Genomic DNA, 20,339 nt, shown 5'->3' with positions numbered 1-20,339 from the left:
GTATTTTTGTTTGTACGTTTCTTGAATTCTGCTTGGGCACTTCCTTCTTTTTTTGATGGATTGGACACATTCAATAAATATGAGTTTTTTGCATACGATCAGTGTGTTGAGTGCGGTGAATCATTCTTTTATTTGTACAAGACCCTAGTGGTCTAATTCACCAGCACCTACTTTACCCTAGACCTTGAGTGCGCACCATCTTCATACCTATCATCTGACAATGGGACAGTAGAGCCGGGCCGGATATGACAAGTCCATGGTTTCTGTGTCCCCCAATGAAGCGATAGAGAAACCAATGGTATCGTTCAAAAGTACAATTTGTCCCACAAAAAACAAGCCCTCAAATGGAAATAATTAATGGAAAAATAAAAAAGTTATGGCTCTGGAAAAAAGGGGAGTGAAAAACGAAAACTCAAAACCGAAAAAAGCGCCGGTCATGAAGGAGTTAAATACAGAATTAAAAACATTTTTTGCTTCAATCTTTTTTTTTCCTAATTACCTCCTCTAAAACCTAGCTGCGTCTCATGGTCTGGTGTGTTTTATAGTCCGAAAAATAGGTAACGTATTGATTTTTTTTCCATGTCACTATATACTGTATATTTAAAAATTATAAATCTTTCAATTTTTATACCGACTACTGGGCCTCAAACTTGCAATTATAAGCCACAATGCAACAAAAGTTGGTGTTTAAATTGCCTCCCAAAGTAGAATTAATGTAATTTGTACGTTGTTGGTATTGGATTTCAAATAGCTGTAGACTAGCAGAATATGTGACATCACTTTACCGTTGCAGACATATTACTAAGCCATACTGCAGCTACTGGCAAATACTTTTCACCATTAGTAGATAAAAACTAGTGACATGCAGATTACTAATTTCCTATGCTGTAACACTATGATTTCTCAAGACGTAGGGATTTTATAGTAAATGTCATACTTGAAAAGTCGAGAGGAACACAGTCTACAGTAACGTCCAGGTGTCCAGGTATAATTTGGAGCTTAGTCTTTTCTGGTCTGTATAAGGAAAAGAATTGAAAAATATTAGTTACAGAATTAAAATAAAGTACGGTATGTTAAAAAGAAAAAAAAAACTAAAACTTTTTTTCTGTATATGATAAATTTTGGCCTCACTCTTGAATGTTCTGATGGCAAAATGGGATAAAGGAGAGACACTAAACTCGGAGGATATATACAGTGGTTTTGTTTGATTTCATATGATCAAGTAGGAAGCTGTTTAACCCCTTTCCACTTCGTACAATTTTTATTTTTGCATTTTCTCATCCCCTTCTTCCAAGAGCAATAACTTATTTATTTGTACGCTGAAACAGCCATACGTAGGCTTGTTTTTTGGGACAATTTATGCTTTTGAATTACACAATTAACTTCTTCACATGATGTACGGAAAATAGGAAAAAAAAATTCTATGTGCGCTAAAACGGTGAAGGAAAAAAATTTTGCCTTTTTTTAGGGAGTGAGGGGTTTACACCATTCATGGTGAGATAAAAAAGACCTTGCAACATGATGGTTCCGGTCATTATGATTACAGAAATACCAAACTGGTATGTTTTGTTGTTTCTTTTTTATTTTAGTGGTAAAAATAAATGCAGGTGTTCATTCAAAAAAAAAATTGGTTCCTTAAAGCCATTTTCTGAGACCAGTAAGGCCATGTGCACACGTTGTGGATTCTGCTGCGGATCCGCAGCGTTTCAGGCTCTGCGGAACCGCAGCAGATTTAGCTGCATTGTACCACTGTTTTCAATGGTAAACTGAAAAACGCTGTGCACATGCTGCGGATTTGCTGCGGGTTCAAACCCGCAGAATGTCAATTCTTTGTGCGGAATCCGCAGGGGTTTCACACCTTCTCCATTGTAGAGATGTGAAACCGCAGAGGTAAACAGCAGGCTAATCCGCAGGTAAACCGCAGGTCTTTTGACCTGCGGATTTACCTGCGGATTTTCCCAAATCCGCAGCACCTAAAACTACATGTGCACATAGCCTAACTTTTTTGTCGATGGCGCAGTTTAAGGCTTTGCTTTTTGTGTGGCAAGCTGAGATTTTGCTTGGCAGGGTTTTGGGATACGCATTATTGTTTTATATTGCATTTTGGGGGGAAGTACAATGACAAAAAAACAGCAATTATAGCATTTACTTTGTTGTTTTCTTTACAGCTTTTATGGTGTAGATTAATCAATTTTATACAGATCAGAGACTTGCTGATTCCTAGTATTTTAATTTTTTATGTCTATTTTTAACAGGTGGGAATGGAGGTTTATTCAAAAGTTTGTTTTTTATCTATATTTATTTTTAAACATTATTTACTTTTTTTTAATTTTTTTTGATAAATCATTTGAACCATGCAGTCAATCAGAGGCTGCTATTGGGCCGCTCCACTATCACTTGTGGATGAAACTGAAATACAGAGGAAGCCAGAAAGTAGTAGCCGTTCATCTTTCCTCCGGATGTGAGCTTTTTCTTAAGGACATGAGAGTGAAGCAGCCCATTAGCAGCAACTGATTGGCTGCAGGGCTCACGTGACACAATGTCCCATGAACCCAGACACTGACATTACTGGATCAGCACCGTCATTGGAGGGAAGTACAGGGTGCTTTCAATTTACATGGGGAAACATAATCATTGAGTAGTGGAAAACCTCTTTAACCCCTTCATCACCTTGGGCTTTTGAGTTTTGTTTTTTGTTCCCCTTCTTCCCAGAGCCTTAATTTCTTTATTTTTAAATCAATATGGCCATGTGAGGGCTTGTTTTTTGCAGGACAAGTTGTACTTTTGAATGACACCCATGGTTTTACCATATAGTGTACTGGAAAATGAGAAAAAAATTCAAAGTGCAGTGGAATTGCAAAAAAAGTGAATTTTTGTTTTACCATGTTCACTAAAACTGCCCTGCCATTATGATTCTCCAGGTCATTACGAGTTCATAGATGCCAAACATGTATAGGTTCTTTTTTATTTAAAGGCAATCTGTCACCCTCTGGACGATTTTGTGCTATTAATATGCACGTGCAGGTAATAGGTTAAATCAGTCTTACCTGTATGCCTCATAGCTGCGGTGTAGATCTTGAGAAATACAGTTATGTTTTTTGAACCATTTTCCAAGACCTGTAGCGTCGCTATTTTTCATGATCTGGGGCTGGGTGAGAGCCCGTTGAGCTGACATTTCTATTGATACCATTTTAGTGTTGATACAACGTTTTGATCACCCGTTATTGCACTTTAATGCAATGTTGTGGCGACCAAAAATATATAATTCTGGCGTTTTGATTTTTTTTCTCGTTACGCCGTTTACTGATCCGAAGAATTCTTTTTATATATTGATAAATCAGGCTATTCTGAATGTGGCAATCGCAAATATGTGTATTTTTTATTGTTTAATTTTGAATGGGGCGAATGGGGGTTGATTTAAACTTTTACATTTTTTTAAATATTTTAAAAAGTTTTTTTTTTACTTTTTGCTGGATTCAATAGTCTCCATGGGAGACTAGAAGCTGCAATATTCTGAACGCTTGTGCTACACATTAGCAGTGCTTCATACCTGCTGTGTATAGTTAAAATACTCATCTGCCACTGGGCAGCGCTCATAGCAGTTTGGCAATGACAACCACAGGGGTCTACTGCAGACCCCGGGTTGTCATGCCAACCCATCGTCCCGCCTTGATGTGACACAGGTGCCAATGGGCGATGTTTGTGACACGCTTCTGGTGCGGGCATGTTAAATGCCGCTGTCAGAGATTGACAGCGGCATTTAACATGTTTACAGCTGCAGGTGGATCGTGATTCCACCCGCGACTGTTAGGGGCACAAGTAAGCTGATAAAATCTGCTGTCATGTGCCAGAAAAGGTGCGGGCTCATAAACGGAGCCCACAGCAAACAGGGGTAGGCGACCTTGGATGTACCTACTGTATATGTACAAGGTCGTGAAGGGGTCAAAGACAATGTGTCATCAGGAAGTTTTTAAATTAGGTTATTGTGTTAAATGTATTTTTTTAAATCTTCTTATACAGTTTTTTTCATATCAGGATCTGTATTATAATCAAAAATATGCAATTTTCACGTTGGCCACTACGACTATTCTAGACTCCTGTTCTTCCGGGAAATCAACATGTACCGTACATTAGCAGCAATAGACTGACTCAGCCTCTGTCTTTTGTATTGCAGCATCTAATGAGGGTATCCAACTGTCAATGCAAAGGGAGGGGACACAGGGTCAGCTGTGACCTCTATTGTGACTGGTGGATACTGTGCTATCAGCTGTGTAATGAGGTGTTATCTGTAATTTAAAACTGCCTGTGATGATAAAACTACTAAAAAATGTTTCTGAAAGGACAGGAGATACAAGTGTAAAATAGCTTTAATACGGTAACAAATGTGAAAATTCCAAGATTTCTAATTTTGTTTTCTATTAAATGAAACATACATGGTAGGGAAACAAAATGCCAACATTTTTTAAAAGTACATTGAAAACAAAAACTTAGTTTAAAAATAGGTTATTTTCTGATGATACCTGCACTATAAACACACTTATCACTGGTGATAAATTAACCCGTTAAATGCTCATAGTACTCAGAAAAAGACTGATGGTTCAATTCATTAGTGTTTTCACTAGTTTTCAGGCATAAAACACCTTATAATGATGCTTGAAGTTGATAAACAAATTTGAGACTTTTGAGGCTTGTATGCCAAAAATTGGTGGAGCATGGTGGAGCATGGCCTAGCAAAGCCTGCCTGGCAAACTCGGCAAAATTTACTCCACCTTTGTGGTACAACTAAGTCAGAAATCTACTCCTGTCCATGTGAGATGCAGAACAAACAGACTTTTTCTAAGAAAAATTACAAAAATCAACAGCTGGAAACACTGCTCACACAATACCAATCTAAATGATATAGCCAAAAATACCGGACCACCCACACATTAAACCTACGGGAACTACAGTGCTGTGCAAATTAATTGAGACAAAGCATTTTAAGTAAAATCGTAAGTTGGTTACCAGTCAGTGATTCAAACCAGTTTTAACTACTTTGAACAGGTGTGAGTGCCTGTTCAAAGCAGTTAAAACTGGTTTGAATCACTGACTGGTAACCCACTTACGATTTTACTTAAAATGCTTTGTCTCAATTAATTTGCACAGCACTGTATTATGACCTCCCATCCAAAATCCATTGGTCCATCATATGCAGCTATGATAACTTGCTTTACACCATTCTCTCTGATGCTTCACATTGTGCTTCGTAATGTGAGGCTTGTGTGCAACCGCTTGACCATGAATCTCCTGGTGCACAGCTTTTATGCACATGTTAATACTAAAGGTTTGGTTTGGCAGTTATGAAGTCAGCATAGCGTTGGTGACTTTTCTGACCTCTGTTCCTTAGCACTTGATGACCCATTCTAAAACATTAAGTGGTCTCCTCTTCATGTTTGAGTTGCTGCGGTTTCCAAATGCTTCCACTTTTCAATAATAAAACAGTATTGATTGTTGAATATTTTGGAGGGAAGAAATGTCATGCACTGACACCGGAGGCTCCTATTACAGGACCGCGCTGGTATCAGTGAGCTCTTTTCCACCAGTAGCCATTCTGTCACCAATGCTCGTAAATCAGAAGGCCCTCGGAAGAAGCATAAGCAAAACAGCATTGGGTGTAGGGAGGCCACAGCACCTACATTTTTCTCACCGATGGTTTTCAGGATTTAGGTAATATACCTCTTATTCTTTACTCATGTGACCTTTAGCTAACAGAGGAGAGTTTATATACTTCTCTCCATTTCAATTTTCAATACTAGTACTCGCATTTTTATTGACAGGATATTGCATATTATCAACTTATTGTCCTGTCTATTTAATTAATGGTTTGTTTTTGTATAATAATCAGTAAAGTTAAGGTTTTTTTTTATCTATTTAGCTTGAATCTCTTCATATCTGGCAGATACAGGTTGTTTATCTATTGTTTAGGACATAAAGCATTAACATTATAATACTGTACATACTATATAGTAGAAATGACAATAACTTAATCAATAAAAAAGTAAAATGCAAATTTAATTTATTAAAATGACTAAATTATACATGAGAATAAAAAGGCTGACATACTTTCTGTACTCTGCCAGAAGTTTGAGAAGATCATCATTAGAAAGTTTACCGCTATCCTGTTTATATAATGGAGAAAATTTCCCTTCCACATCTAGGGTCCCCTGGGTGTCTTTGAATACCGGCCTTAAAAACAAACAATAACAGAATGAAAATGCATTAAAACATTACATGAAGCTAAATATAGACTATTCTGAAAAGTCAAACAATAATGTACCTTGCAGCCCAAGCAAATGGCATTCTGTACTGACCCAAGCGACTGCAGACCTGTCGTGCAATCTTGTGCACTTTCTGTGCAGTCTAAAAGTAAATAACAACAAAAAATTAGCTGTAAAAAAACTTTACCAATAATGATAAATACATAACAATATAAAAACAGCAAATTAATGTAGTTGATTAAAAAGGGGTTATGGCACAACCACAAGATGTGCCATAAATGTCAAGAAGATCTGCAGAACATGAATGCCCTGATACACCATACTGACTGGTGCCCATCTGCATTGGTAGGGGAGGTGGCCATCATCCAGCTACTTTGATGAAGTTTTGCAAAAGACTGGTCACATGTTTAATGAGTTAAAATAAACAATAAGGCCGGGGTCACACTTGTGAAAGGTAGTGCCGCCGACACTCGGGTCCAGAGCGCTCAGCTGCATAGAAACACATGCAGCCGCACACTCCGGTCCCAGGGGCCGGCAACAGTGCCGGGTATTGAGATGTGAGACTCATGCACACTCCGGTGCCAGGGGCCGGCGCCAGTGCCGGGTATTGAGATGTGAGACTCATGCACACTCCGGTGCCAGGGGCCGGCGCCAGTGCCGGGTATTGAGATGTGAGACTCATGCAAGTTTGTCGCAAGTGGGACCCCAGCCTAATTCACATACAGGGGTTGGACAAAATAATGTAAACACCTGGAAAAATCAACAAAAGTTAGTTTAATATGGTGTATGTCCATGTTAGGAGTGGCGGAAGACACTAAATAAAAAAATAAATAAAGCGCTTTCGCCACTCGGGGTCCACCGTGCGGTGGATGGAAAAACCGCTGCTAAAAGAGGCAGAGCACTAATGTGGTAATGTGCACAGGGTTTTAACTGCACCCAGTGCACTCAAGCAAGCTCTGTTATGCTCACAGTGCTGCAGGAACAAAGCATAAACTAAACGCTGAGTCTGTTCAGAGTCACAGACTTTCAGCGACGCAGACACGGTATCAAGGGTCACAGGAGGGAATAGCCTTAGACAGCAGGACTACTCCGTCTAGACCTACCGTAAAATGAGCTGCGTGGCGTCGCAACTGCGGACGCAGAAATAAGCTGCAACTGCAGCACGGCAAGAACTGAGATGCTGGCAAGGCGCCGCAATAACGCAGGCGCAATGCAGACGCTAAGCTGCTGTGCAAGATGGAGCTAAGGCGCGCTGGCGCTAGCGCTGCCACTGGCTGAGCCCAAACGCTCACACAATCGTATTATCAGAGGGAAGGGGTTTCTTAATAAGTCAGTCACCAGTCCAAGCTGTCATGATCTGAAGTGATCTGACAGTTTTAAATCACTGGGTGAACTTTTTTTACTTTGGAAAGTTCCAAGGTGTCTTGACTGTCCCCGGTGGTGGTGAGTGGTATTGCACTTTAGGGTTTTTTGCACTTAATTATGGATCAGGTGTGACACCCTATAAAGGTGTGCTCAGGGGGTTCACTCACTGCCTGTGATATTGTGAGTTTGTGTTCACTCTGAGTTTGGAGAGCCTGGATGAAGGATGGAGCTGGTGAGGAGTCCTGCGCAGCTTAGCCAGGGGGGACTTGTTGCAGCTATGGTGTCTGGACGAAGGGCTCGCATGGCGTGGTGGGGTCGCAGTGATGGAGTCAGCGGGAAGTGTCTGCATGGTCTGGTGGAGTGGCTACTATGGAGAGTGGCACTCACCATGTGGGACTTGGCCGCTGAGCTGGACTCAAGCATGCTTGACTTCGTGGCAGAAGCTGAACACTTCCTTGGGACTCTGGTACTAAGCAGCTGCAACTGGTGTTGGACTCTGCTCCAAGACTGCACTAAGGTGAAGGATCCTGTTATGGTGATGGATCCAGGTGGAGGAGAAGATGCACTCAGGTGGAGGGCTCTGTTGCTAGGAGCGCACGCAACAGAGCAAAGCTAAGTGGTGTTTCCCCTGTATTGTCTCTTTCCTCATGTGTGTTATTAGTGCAGTGGTGGGATTAGTTTCCGCACCGACCTATTCCCTAGTGAGGGTTTAGGGTCAGGGCGAGCTAGGGCGTTGAGGTACGCGTGCGGCGCCCGGTGCGAAACCGGCATAGGGAACGTTAGGAGTGCAGGGACACTGGCTCAGGGGAGCTCAGGAGGTCTCCAATTCCCTTTTCCCTATTGCAGGGCCCACCATTGTTAAAGTTACCCAGGTTCCCCCCTTTATTATTTAAATTCGCCCCACTGGAGGCGGTGTATCCAGGGTCACGTGTGTCACATGGGTTCGCCTTGCGGAAACATCTGCGTCCTGACACACGTGACCATGACATTATCACAGGCCACACAGTTTTTGTTTTTTTTTTCTGGTGAGTTTTGGCCATGTGGAGACCGCTGAGTAATTGCTGCCGGGCCTCACTGATGTGAGTGGGGAGCGGCAAGGTGTTTAGAGCCGCTGCAGCAGCAGTTATCACGGTCTGGGGCCTCTGCTCAGATAACCAGAGAAAAAAAAAAAATGGCGGCTGCGGTCTGGCAAAAGCCCCTAGAGTCGCTGCTGGGGAGCGGGACTTGCTCTCGCACGGGGAGGTACCCAGGCAGGTGGGAGGAATGGTGCCCCAGGGAGCTGCCTGGTATTCCCCGAGGTGAAGGGGTACATCCCTGTGGTGAGCAGACTAGGTGTGTAGTCGCTGCTGGGGAGCGGGACTTGCTCTTACAGGGGACGCACCCAGGCAGGTGGGAGGAATGGTGCCCCACGGAGCTGCCTGGTATTCCCCGAGGTAAAGGGGTACGTCCCTGTAGTGAGCAGATTGGTGAATAGTCCGCGGGGCTCATGCCAAATCTTCGATGCCGCCCCTCCTGGTCGTGTGGAGGCGACCAGCGAGTATATATATTTTCCTCCATATTCCTGCGGCTATGGTACTAAAACCCCCTAGAGTCGCTGCTGGGGAGCAGGACTGGTTCATGCAGGCGGGCGCACCCAGGCAGGTGGGAGGAATGGTGCCCCACGGAGCTGCCTGGTATTCCCCGAGGTGAAGGGGTACGCCCCTGTGGTGAGCTGACTGGTGTGATAGTCCGCGGGGTTTACGCCAAATCTTCTATACCACCGAAGAAGCCGCCCTCCTGGTTGTGTGGAGGCGACCAGCAAGTGTATATTTCCTCCATTTCCCGGTCCCCTTCTCCTCCTGGTGTGTGCAGCAGGTGTGCTGTGGGGGAGTAGGGACAAATCTCTACCCTCGCCATTAACCAACCCTAGGAGGCGCAGTCCTCATGGTGAAAGGGTTGGAGGGTGGTGTCCCTTGGTGAATAGTGGGGGTGTGAGTGTGGTAACACAGGGGGACGCCTCTGTTGTCTAGTTCAGAATGAGTTCACCAATTATGACAAACGAATGTATGCAATAAACATTCAGGTCCGGACTTGTGTGTGAATGAGCGTGTATGGTGCCACCAAAAAACATCTTGTGGAAATGTGTTGTGGAGTCTGATCAGCTCTTAACAAGCATACACTTACATAAACTCGTTCCCCAGGCCGGCGCTGTGGAGATGAGTGGTGCCTCCAAAATGAACTTTATTGCCAATACCAGCGGTGCGTTTGTCATAAACCTGAAGTGTCAGGTAATGGTGGGGTGAACTCAGGGTCTGGGCGTCCCCGCTGTGGGTGTTTCCCTAATGAGGGGTGGTCTTGAGGGTCCAGAGGCCCCTCATTAAGGAGGGGGTACTGTCATGATCTGAAGTGATCTGACAGTTTTAAATCACTGGGTGAACTTTTTTTACTTTGGAAAGTTCCAAGGTGTCTTGACTGTCCCCGGTGGTCGTGAGTGGTATTGCACTTTAGGGTTTTTTGCACTTAATTATGGATCAGGTGTGACACCCTATAAAGGTGTGCTCAGGGGGTTCACTCACTGCCTGTGATATTGTGAGTTTGTGTTCACTCTGAGTTTGGAGAGCCTGGATGAAGGATGGAGCTGGTGAGGAGTCCTGCGCAGCTTAGCCAGGGGGGACTTGTTGCAGCTATGGTGTCTAGACGAAGGGCTCGCATGGCGTGGTGGGGTCGCAGTGATGGAGTCAGCGGGAAGTGTCTGCATGGTCTGGTGGAGTGGCTACTATGGAGAGTGGCACTCACCATGTGGGACTTGGCCGCTGAGCTGGACTCAAGCATGCTTGACTTCGTGGCAGAAGCTGAACACTTCCTTGGGACTCTGGTACTAAGCAGCTGCAACTGGTGTTGGACTCTGCTCCAAGACTGCACTAAGGTGAAGTTATGGTGATGGATCCAGGTGGAGGAGAAGATGCACTCAGGTGGAGGGCTCTGTTGCTAGGAGCGCACGCAACAGAGCAAAGCTAAGTGGTGTTTCCCCTGTATTGTCTCTTTCCTCATGTGTGTTATTAGTGCAGTGGTGGGATTAGTTTCCGCACCGACCTATTCCCTAGTGAGGGTTTAGGGTCAGGGCGAGCTAGGGCGTTGAGGTACGCGTGCGGCGCCCGGTGCGAAACCGGCATAGGGAACGTTAGGAGTGCAGGGACACTGGCTCAGGGGAGCTCAGGAGGTCTCCAATTCCCTTTTCCCTATTGCAGGGCCCACCATTGTTAAAGTTACCCAGGTTCCCCCCTTTATTATTTAAATGCGCCTTACTGGAGGCGGTGTTTCCAGATATTGCATGTATAACGTGTAATACCCAAATTCGCCAGGTGGAGGCGGTGTATCCACCTGCACGTTTTATTATTTAAATGCGCCCCACTGGAGGCGGTGTATCCAGGGTCACGTGTGTTATGGGTCCGCCTTGCGGTATCATCTGCGTCCTGACACACGTGACCATAACACAAGCATCCATCACCACAGCCATGCGCGCTTTTTATACCAAACGGGACCTTCCGGAAATCTCCAAGGCTCCATGAAGAGCCAGTGGGATTCGACACAGGACCTGAGCACCTGACTCCCGAACTCCAATGGGAGTTCGTCCCATGAGCATGCTCATATGAGGGAACAAAGGACTTAGCCTCTGGAGAGAGTTGCCGCAGGGCAATCTCCTCTGCAATCTCCTCTGCAGCAGGAAAAGCGCAGGAGACTGCAGAATGTGAGGACCTAGATCTCAGCAAAGGAGAGGCAGAAATCTGAGTCCTAACATTACCCCCCCTCCTAGGGCCCCCTCCTCCCTGAGCCCTCCGGACCATCAACCTGTGCCCTGTGGTGGCATAGGGCACAAACTCGTCCGAAGGCGAGCCTGGTGTCCTGGTAGGTGAGACGGTAAACTGGGACACCTGGACGGCATCAGTGGAGGCAAGGTCACCAGGTTTCAGAAGAGACACCTGGGAAATGGCGTGAGCGGCCGATGCAACAGAGTGTCGCCATGAGTCGGCGGCTGTCGCCACCCTCTGCCTAGGAAGGCTGTTCTGAGCACATGAGGTGCAAGCCTGGATAAATTTTTTAATGTCCCGAGCTCTATGGGGCCACCAATACGCTCCGGCCAAAAGCTTCGAGATTTGCACGTAGCCCCGATGGTGAGGTGCATTGGACGCATGAGCCCATGCGAGAACCTGAGCCCTAAAATGAGGAGGGACAAAGGTCTCGATGACTGGTTCAGACTCCGACCGTGGTGGGGAGCTGGCTTCCGGAGAAACTGCACATACATGGTGACAACCGCAAATGGATTCCTGATCTGAGTCTGTATTAAGATTGGTACGAGACACCTCCATGGGCTCAGGGGGTAGAACCTCTGGCTCAGACAGCTCAAGAGGTTCAAAAAATTTAGAAGCCGAAACAGCTCTTCGCTTGGAGTGAGCCCGCTCCATACCGCGCTCCGAAAAACAGAGGTCGATACGTGAGGAGACGGAAATCATTCCTCCAAGCTGGTGGGGATCTCTCTAGTGGAGAGAGCATCCTTCACATGCTCTGCTAGACCTCGCCAAAAAACGGGGATGAGGGCTTTGTCGGACTATTCCAACTCGGACGCCAGTGTCCGAAAACGGACGGCATACTGGCTAACCGAGAGTGACCCCTGAGTAAGGGCGAGTAGTTGCAGAGACGTATCGTGTGTGACCCGAGGACCGAGAAATACTTTCTTGATGGCTGTTAGCAAGTTGGCAGCGGTCCGAATCTCAAGGTCACCACGTTCCCATAAAGGCGTAGCCCATTCCAAGGCCTTGCCCGACAGTAGGGAGATAATAAAGGCCACCTTAGCCCGCTCTGTAGGGAATTGCGCAGCCAGCAGCTCCAGATGTATTGAGCACTGGCTGATGAAACCCCTGCAGGAGGCGCCATCCCCAGAGAATTTATCGGGCAACGGGAGGCGGGTAACTCGGCACAAGGGAAGACATGGACATACGCCCTACCACATCTGTGAGTGCCTGGACAGCAGCGTCTGTGGCTTGCGCAGCAGCGAGGGACCTCTCGAGGGTAACCAGGCGAGTCTCGAGCTGACGTACACACTGCAGAAGTTGCTGCTGTTCTGCCATCTCTAGCCAGACCCTGGCGCTATTATTATGTTAGGAGTGGCGGAAGACACTAAATAAAAAAGAAATAAAGTGCCTTCGCCACTCGGGGTCCACCGTGCGGTGGATGGAAAAATCGCTGCTAAAAGAGGCAGAGCACTAAGGCGGTAATGTGCACAGGGTTTTAACTGCACCCAGTGCACTCAAGCAAGCTCTGTTATGCTCACAGAGCTGCAGGAACAAAGCATAAACTAAACGCTGAGTCTGTTCAGAGTCACAGACTTTCAGCGATGCAGACACGGTATCAAGAGTCACAGGGGTAGCCTTAGACAGCAGGACTACTCCGTCTAGACCTACCGTAAAATGAGCTGCGTGGCGTCGCAACTGCGGACGCAGAAATAAGCTGCAACTGCAGCACGGCAAGAACTGAGCCGTTGGCAAGGCGCTGCAATAACGCTGGCGCAATGCAGACGCTAAGCTGCTGTGCAAGATGGAGCTAAGGCGCGCTGGCGCTAGCGCTGCCACTGGCTGAGCCCAAACACTCACACAATCATATTATCAGAGGGAAGGGGTTTCTTAATAAGTCAGTCACCAGTTCAAGCATCCATCACCATACATACAGCAGCAAGTATGAGAAATACTAGCGCATGGCGGAACAGCCATCTGCGCTTTTTATACCAAACGGGACCTTCCGGAAATCTCCAAGGCTCCATGAAGAGCCAATGGGATTCGACACAGGACCTGAGCACCTGACTCCCGAACTCCAATGGGAGTTCGTCCCAGGAGCATGCTCAGATGAGGGAACAAAGGACTTAGCCTCTGGAGAGAGTTGCCGCAGGGCAATCTCCTCTGCAGCAGGAAAAGCGCAGGAGACTGCAGAATGTGAGGACCTAGATCTCAGCAAAGGAGAGGCAGAAATCTGAGTCCTAACAGTCCACCTTTTGCGGCGATTACAGCCTCAATTCTCTGAGGTATGGATTCATACAAGGTGTGAATTGTTTCCAAAGGAATTGTAGCCCATTCTTCAGTTAAAACACCCTCCAGTTCTTTGAGCGACGATGGCTGCAGAAATCGACGTCTAACTTCAATCTCTAAAATCGGCCATAAATGCTCAATAATGTTGAGGTCTGGGGATTGTGGGGGCCAGATGAGATGCTCAACTTCATTACAATGTTCCTCGTGAAATGCTTTAACGATTCTAGCTGTATGAATTGGTGCATTGTCATCCTGAAAGATGGCGTTCCCCTCCGGGAACAGTGCTTGAACCATAGGATGCACTTGGTCGCCCAAAATGCCTGAATAATCGCGGCGGTTAATTCTTCCATAAAGGGATATCATTGGCCCGGCGGATCTCCACGAAATAGCACCCCAGATCATCACAGAACCTCCGCCATGTTTTACGGTTGGGAGAATGCAGTCTGGATGGAATGCTTCTTTCGGCTGTCTCCAAACGTACACTCGGCCGGAGGTCGGAAATAGGGTAAACGATGATTCGTCTGAGAATATCACATGTTTCCACTGCTCGAGGGACTAAATCTAGAGGTTTCTACACCACTCTAAATGCTTGGAAACATTTGTCATTGAGAGCAGCAGTTTTCTAATTGCAGCTCTTCCGTGCAATCCAGATTTGTGCAGCTCCCGACGAACAGTTTTCGTGGAAACTGGGTGTTCATTGAGCTCAGCAGTGATTTTCGGAGCCGTGGTCTTGCGATCCTCTCTCACAATTCGCTTTAGAGTCCGACGGTCTCTCTCAGTAAACTTCGACTTTCGTCCGGACCTGTGCTTTGCTGCGGACGTTTTTCCTTCTCTTTCAAATGCAGTCATTACTTTGTAGACAGTACCTCTTGACACGCCAAGCATTTGGGCACTTTCTGTTACACTAGCGTCTGCCATACGAGCACCAACAATTTGGCCTCTTTGAAAATCCGAGAGGTCTGCCATTGGTATCAGGTTTTCATCAATGTTCTTACAATTCTGTAAAACAAACAGTTAATTTACATACACATATCACATAACACAAATAATCAACTACAAAACATTACCATATGTCACGGTTTGCATGTTTATAACATGTTCGAAGATTATGATGCCAAAACATTAGGTGTTTCCATTATTTTGTCCAACCCCTGTATACTGACATAAGACATACTGATAGGGAATTTAGATTGTGAGGCCCATCAGGCACAGTGCCAATAATTTGTGCAAACTATAAAGTGCTGCGGAATATGTTTGCGCTCTTTTTAAAAAAAGATTATAGAATAAAGATTATATATGAAATTAATGAAATAGCTAAAACAACACACAATTCATAAGCAAAATAAAATAAAATAAAATAAACCACCATAAATATTTACTAATTCTGTATTTTAATACGTTTTGTATTTTTTTATTTATACATTTAAAAAAAAGAATTATTAGAATTACTTAATTTGTTTATTAACAATTGTTATTTTTCTTTTTCAAGATAATAGCAGTGGGTGGCGATGTGTCCAAGTGCTTAACTTTAGACAGTGTAATGGATCATTTAGAAAACTTTTCATTTATTAGTCCTCTGTAAGTGCTTAAATTATACTGGGAAAAAAAAACTATTAAAACAGGAAGCTTTTTATTTAGTATAAAGTGGGCAATTAAACAGCAGTAAGTAATTACAGTAACTATAATGACAAGAAACTATAGGCGAAAGCACAGGGAACAATGACCTGAGTGAAAGAAAGAGAGAGAAACTTTACAACATATTTTTCTAAAAATAGAATACCTTTGCTGGATCGGAGATTTTGATGTACGGTTCTGCACAATGTGTAATATTTCCCTGCAAGACTTTTTCAATACGTGCCACCAAAAAAACCTCAGGATGTGGATTTGTCACTGAAAATATTCCCTGTAGTCATAGAAAAAAAAAGCATTTTAATCTGAGATCTAAACAATGGGGAATCTTGCACGTTAAAGATATATGTCGGCATATATGCATTTAAGGGGAAGACAAACCACCTGGGCATTGGATTCAGCAGCACAGAGGCCTTTCCTAGCTGTATGTCAGTGCAAGGCCTTAAAGGGGTATTCCCATCTTCAAGAACTCATCCCAATATGTAATAGATGTAGTAGTAATAATAATAATAATAATAAGTTAGCAAATACCTCCAATTAGAAATGTAGTATAGTTTTTCTGATTTGCTATGTGTCTTTCCTCATGTTCAGGACCTTCGGTATCCATGGTTATGACCACTAGCAACTAGCTAACTAACTGTCACTGTATCAGTGGTCATAACCATGGATACTTGAGGTCCTGCAATGCATGCACACGAGGAAAGAGACATAGCGAATCAGAAGAACTATACTACATGTCTAATTGGAGGTATTTGCTAATATTATTATTATAACACCTGCTACATATTGGGATTGGATCTTGGAGATTGGAATACTCCTTTAAGCAATGAGTCTTTGTGTATTACTTACATGCATGTGGTATTTATCTAGTGTGTTATTGCTGGCTATGTGCCATGTGTGTAGAGTATGACTGACATGTATGTGGCATGTGTTTAGGGCGTGACAGTTGACTATGGGGCATGATTCTAGTGTGTAATAAGCATACATGTGGCAGGTGACTGACTTCTAGGTGGCATGTGTGTAGTGTGTGACTGGCATTCAAGTGGTATGTTTCTAGTGTGTGACTCTTGGCTATGTAGTATAAGTTTAGTCTGTGAATAGAGGCTATGTGGCATGTGTCTTGGGCTTGACTGGAATTTGTGTGTCATGTGCCTTTCTGCTTCTTTGGTGCCACTAAAGAGAGAGAGATCTAGACAAATTTCTTGCACAGGGACCCCAAGCTCTGAATCAGATATATACAAATACAAGCAAAATGTAGGTAGATAAACAGACAGAGAATAGAACAGATGCTGAATATTCTTCACCTCTTTTATGACCTGGAATTGAGATTCTGGGATGCCGTGTATAAGATTCTCGCTGGAGAACTTTTTAGGGCTTCCATTAGCAGCCGCCTCTGATGAAAAATTGTTTAACATTTCTCTTACTGACGAAGGATTTAGGTCCACATGGAAGTCGGCGGAAAGTTTGCAGTTCTTTTTCACATCAAACAGTGCTAAACTGACAAAAAATGGTTCAACCTGAAAAAAAAAATATGTATATGGAAACTGATGTGCATGAATGGAAGAAAATCACAACTAATCTTGTGGTTGGTCTGGAGAAGAATCATAATTGTTTTTTACTGTGTTGAAGGAAACATTCAGAAATTCATTTCAAAATATAGCATTGCCCATTGTCTGGTACACTACATCGATGATTAATACTCTTTAATAAACATTTATTTATATGTACATGAATCCACACAGTTAGCATGACTACCATTTTTTTTTACAGAGGTCCCATTGTATTTCTATAATATGACACTGGTGTAAAGCAAGCAAGATATAACTTTGCCAGTTGACAATATTTCTAGAATTCAATCTGTAATTTTTTATTAGCAGTTGGAAACTTTACATGTTATTAACTTGAACATAGTAAGTGCTTACATTTGTCAAGGGTCCTTCAGCATTTTCAGTCACATTCCCGAGTATATTAAAGCTCAGTTCCTGGCATTTGACTAAGAAATGACGTCTGCTTTTCTCTTCAAATGGCCGTATGTCTGGCTCGATACCAGAGAAGTCCAGTCTCTAAAAATATAAGGAAAAAAGCCTCACTGAATGCAGCAATATCATACAAGACACTGTACCTACAATGCTTAAATAGTCAAAGATATAGATCAGTGAGGGTCCGACCGAGAGGCAGAATGGGACTCTTATCCACTTTTTATTCATTTTGTAAAGGCTTATATGTAAGTTACAACTAACCTACTTAAAGCATAGGGTCAGAACAGAGAGGAAAGCAGGGAAAGAAACTTCCTACGCAGCAGGCATCAGGGTTTAGCTGACAGCTACATGGAGTGACAAGGTTGCATGTAAATCTGGTGCCATCGACACAAGTTTCCATTATCAAGCTTTATCAAACACCATAAATAACATTCCTTACTCAGTGTTCAGAGTCAGCAGGGCTGGCGTCTGCACCCGGCGTACCCGGGCAAGTGCCGGGGCCCTGGCGAGACAGGGGGGCCCACTCGGCACCTGAACAAGTTTTTTTTTTTTTCTTTTTAAGTCCGGGGTCGGTCCCCCGCTCTCTGCCCAACATCACACTGACCACCATCTCTTTTCCTGTGAGAGCACGCGGTCCACATGTTACCGCTCATTAAGGTCATGAATATGGATGCCACTCCTCTCCCATAGGTGTGGCGCCCATATTCATGACCTTAATGAGCGGTACCACGTGACCGCGCTCTCTCACAGGAAAAAGTTACCGGCACCTAGACTCAGGTGAGCTGCGCTGAGAATGAGCGGCGGCGGGGCTGGTGGGAGAATGAGCCCAGCCCCCGGGGGAGATGAGAGTGAGCCGGGGGGGAGAAATGAGCCCAGCAGGGGAGATGAGAGTGAGGGGGGGGGGGAATGAGCCCAGCGGGGGAGATGAGCCCATTATTCTCTATGGGGCATTATATAATAATAATACATTTTATTTCTATAGCGCCGACATATTCCGCAGCACTTTACATTTCAGAGGGGACTTGTACAGACAATAGACATTACAGCATAACAATAACAATAATCACATAGATTATAACAAATACCAAGAGGAATGAGGGCCCTGCTCGCAAGCTTACAGTCTATGAGGAAAGAGGTAGACATGAAAGGTGGGTGGTAACAGTTGCCCTGATTGTATGGACCAGCCATAATGTTAAGTGTGTAACAGTACAGACACAGAAGGCTAATGGATGCATAAAGCATGTGGGAACATGATGCGGGGAACCTGGTTATGGTAAAACTTTTGGCTGTGCCACACAAGGATAGATTAGGTTAATGTGTTGAGGCGATAGGCCAATCTGAATAAATGCGTTTTCACGGCACGCTTAAAATTGTGGGGATTGGGGACTAATCGTATTGACCTGGGAAGTGCATTCCAAAGAATTGGCGCAGCACGTGTAAAGTCTTGGAGACGGGAGTGGGAGGTTCTGATTATTGAGGATGCTAACCTCAAGTCATCAGCAGACCGGAGGGCGCGGGTAGGGTGGGGCCCATTATCCAGTACGGAGCATTATATGGGGCCCATTATCCTGTTTGGAGCATTATATGGGGCCCATTATCCTGTATGCCTGTATGGAGCATTATATGGGGCCCATTATCCTGTATGGAGCATTATATGGGGCCAATTATCCTGTATGGAGCATTATATGGGGCCCATTATCCTGTTTGGAGCATTATATGGGGCCCATTATCCTCTATGGAGCATTATATGGGGCCCATTATCCAGTATGGAGCATTATATGGGGCCCATTATCCAGTATGGAGCAATATATGTGGCCCATTATCCTGTATGGAGCATTATATGGGGCCCATTATCCAGTATGGAGCATTATATGGGGCCCATTATCCTGTTTGGAGCATTACATGGTGTCCATTATTCTGTATGGCGCATTATATGGGGCCCATTATCCAGTATGGAGCATTATATGGGGCCCATTATCCTATTTGGAGCATTACATGGTGTTCATTTTTCTGTATGGCGCATTATATGTGGCCCATTATCCAGTATGGACCATTATATGGGGCCCATTATCCTGTATGGAGCATTATATGGGGCCCATTATCCTGTATGAAGCATTATATGGGGCCCATTATCCTGTATGAAGCATTATATGGGTCCCATTATCCTGTATGAAGCATTATATGGGGCCCATTATCCTGTATAGAGCATTATATTGGGCCTGTTATTCTGTATGGAGCATTATATTGGGCCTGTTATTCTGTATGAAGCATTATATGGGGCCCATTATCCTGTATGAAGCATTATATGGGGCCCATTATCCTGTATGGAGCATTATATTGGGCCAGTTATTCTGTATGGCGCATTATATTGGGCCTGTTATTCTGTATGGAGCATTATATTGGGCCCCTTATTCTGTATGGATCATTATATTGGGCCCATTATTCTGTATGGAGCATTATATAGTTTCCATTATTCTGTATGGAGCATTATATGAGGCCCATTTTCTGTATGGAGTTCTGTATGGAGCATTGTATGGGGCCCATTATTCTGTATAGACCATTATATGATGTCCATTATTGTGTAAGGCGCATTATATGAGGACCCTTTTTCTGTATGAAGCAATATATGGGGCCTATTATTCTGTATGGAGCATTATATGGGGCTCATTATACTGTATGAAGCAATATATGGGGCTCATTATTCTGCGCCAGTATTTTTCAGTGCAGTCTATGCCCCGGAAGTCTTCACATGCAGGACACACTTCCGGGGCATAGACCGCGCTGAAAAACACCGGCAAATGCGCAGTACCGATTATATGCTTTGCCCACAGTTGGGCAAAGCATACTGCGCAAGCGTCGGAGGCCTTTCCAATGCGCAAGCGCGGAAAACTACGGCATCTGTGATATTCACAGATGAAGATTACATTCAGTAAGCCGAGGGGGGGAGAAGATGACTGAGCCCCACCCATCGGACCGGACTGCGGCGATTTCCATATATCTCCACCAAGATAAAAAAGGTATTTATGCATCAAAGGTGCGGGGTCGGGGGGAAT

The 20,339-nt window shown here is 44.4% G+C and overlaps 1 protein-coding gene across 4 annotated transcripts in view; it reads right to left on the bottom strand.

Moving 5' to 3' along the window:
* Positions 1-20,339, bottom strand: part of DOCK11 (dedicator of cytokinesis 11) — a 481,846-nt gene that overhangs the window by 359,931 nt on the left and 101,576 nt on the right. For all 4 annotated transcript variants that reach the window (XM_073543480.1, XM_073543481.1, XM_073543483.1 and 1 more), the window contains exons 11-16: positions 17,230-17,370; positions 16,612-16,824; positions 15,459-15,581; positions 6,317-6,399; positions 6,103-6,225; positions 938-1,014 (exon numbers count right to left, since the gene is read on the bottom strand). In XM_073543480.1, the coding sequence (XP_073399581.1) occupies positions 938-1,014; positions 6,103-6,225; positions 6,317-6,399; positions 15,459-15,581; positions 16,612-16,824; positions 17,230-17,370 (760 nt within the window). The remainder of the gene's footprint in view (positions 1-937; positions 1,015-6,102; positions 6,226-6,316; positions 6,400-15,458; positions 15,582-16,611; positions 16,825-17,229; positions 17,371-20,339) is intronic.

The sequence above is a fragment of the Dendrobates tinctorius genome, unplaced genomic scaffold, assembly GCF_039654945.1.
Source record: "Dendrobates tinctorius isolate UK_male_01 unplaced genomic scaffold, ASM3965494v1 ptg000133l, whole genome shotgun sequence".
Lineage (NCBI taxonomy): Eukaryota > Metazoa > Chordata > Amphibia > Anura > Dendrobatidae > Dendrobates > Dendrobates tinctorius.
This window is presented reverse-complemented; position numbering and strand designations above follow the sequence as displayed.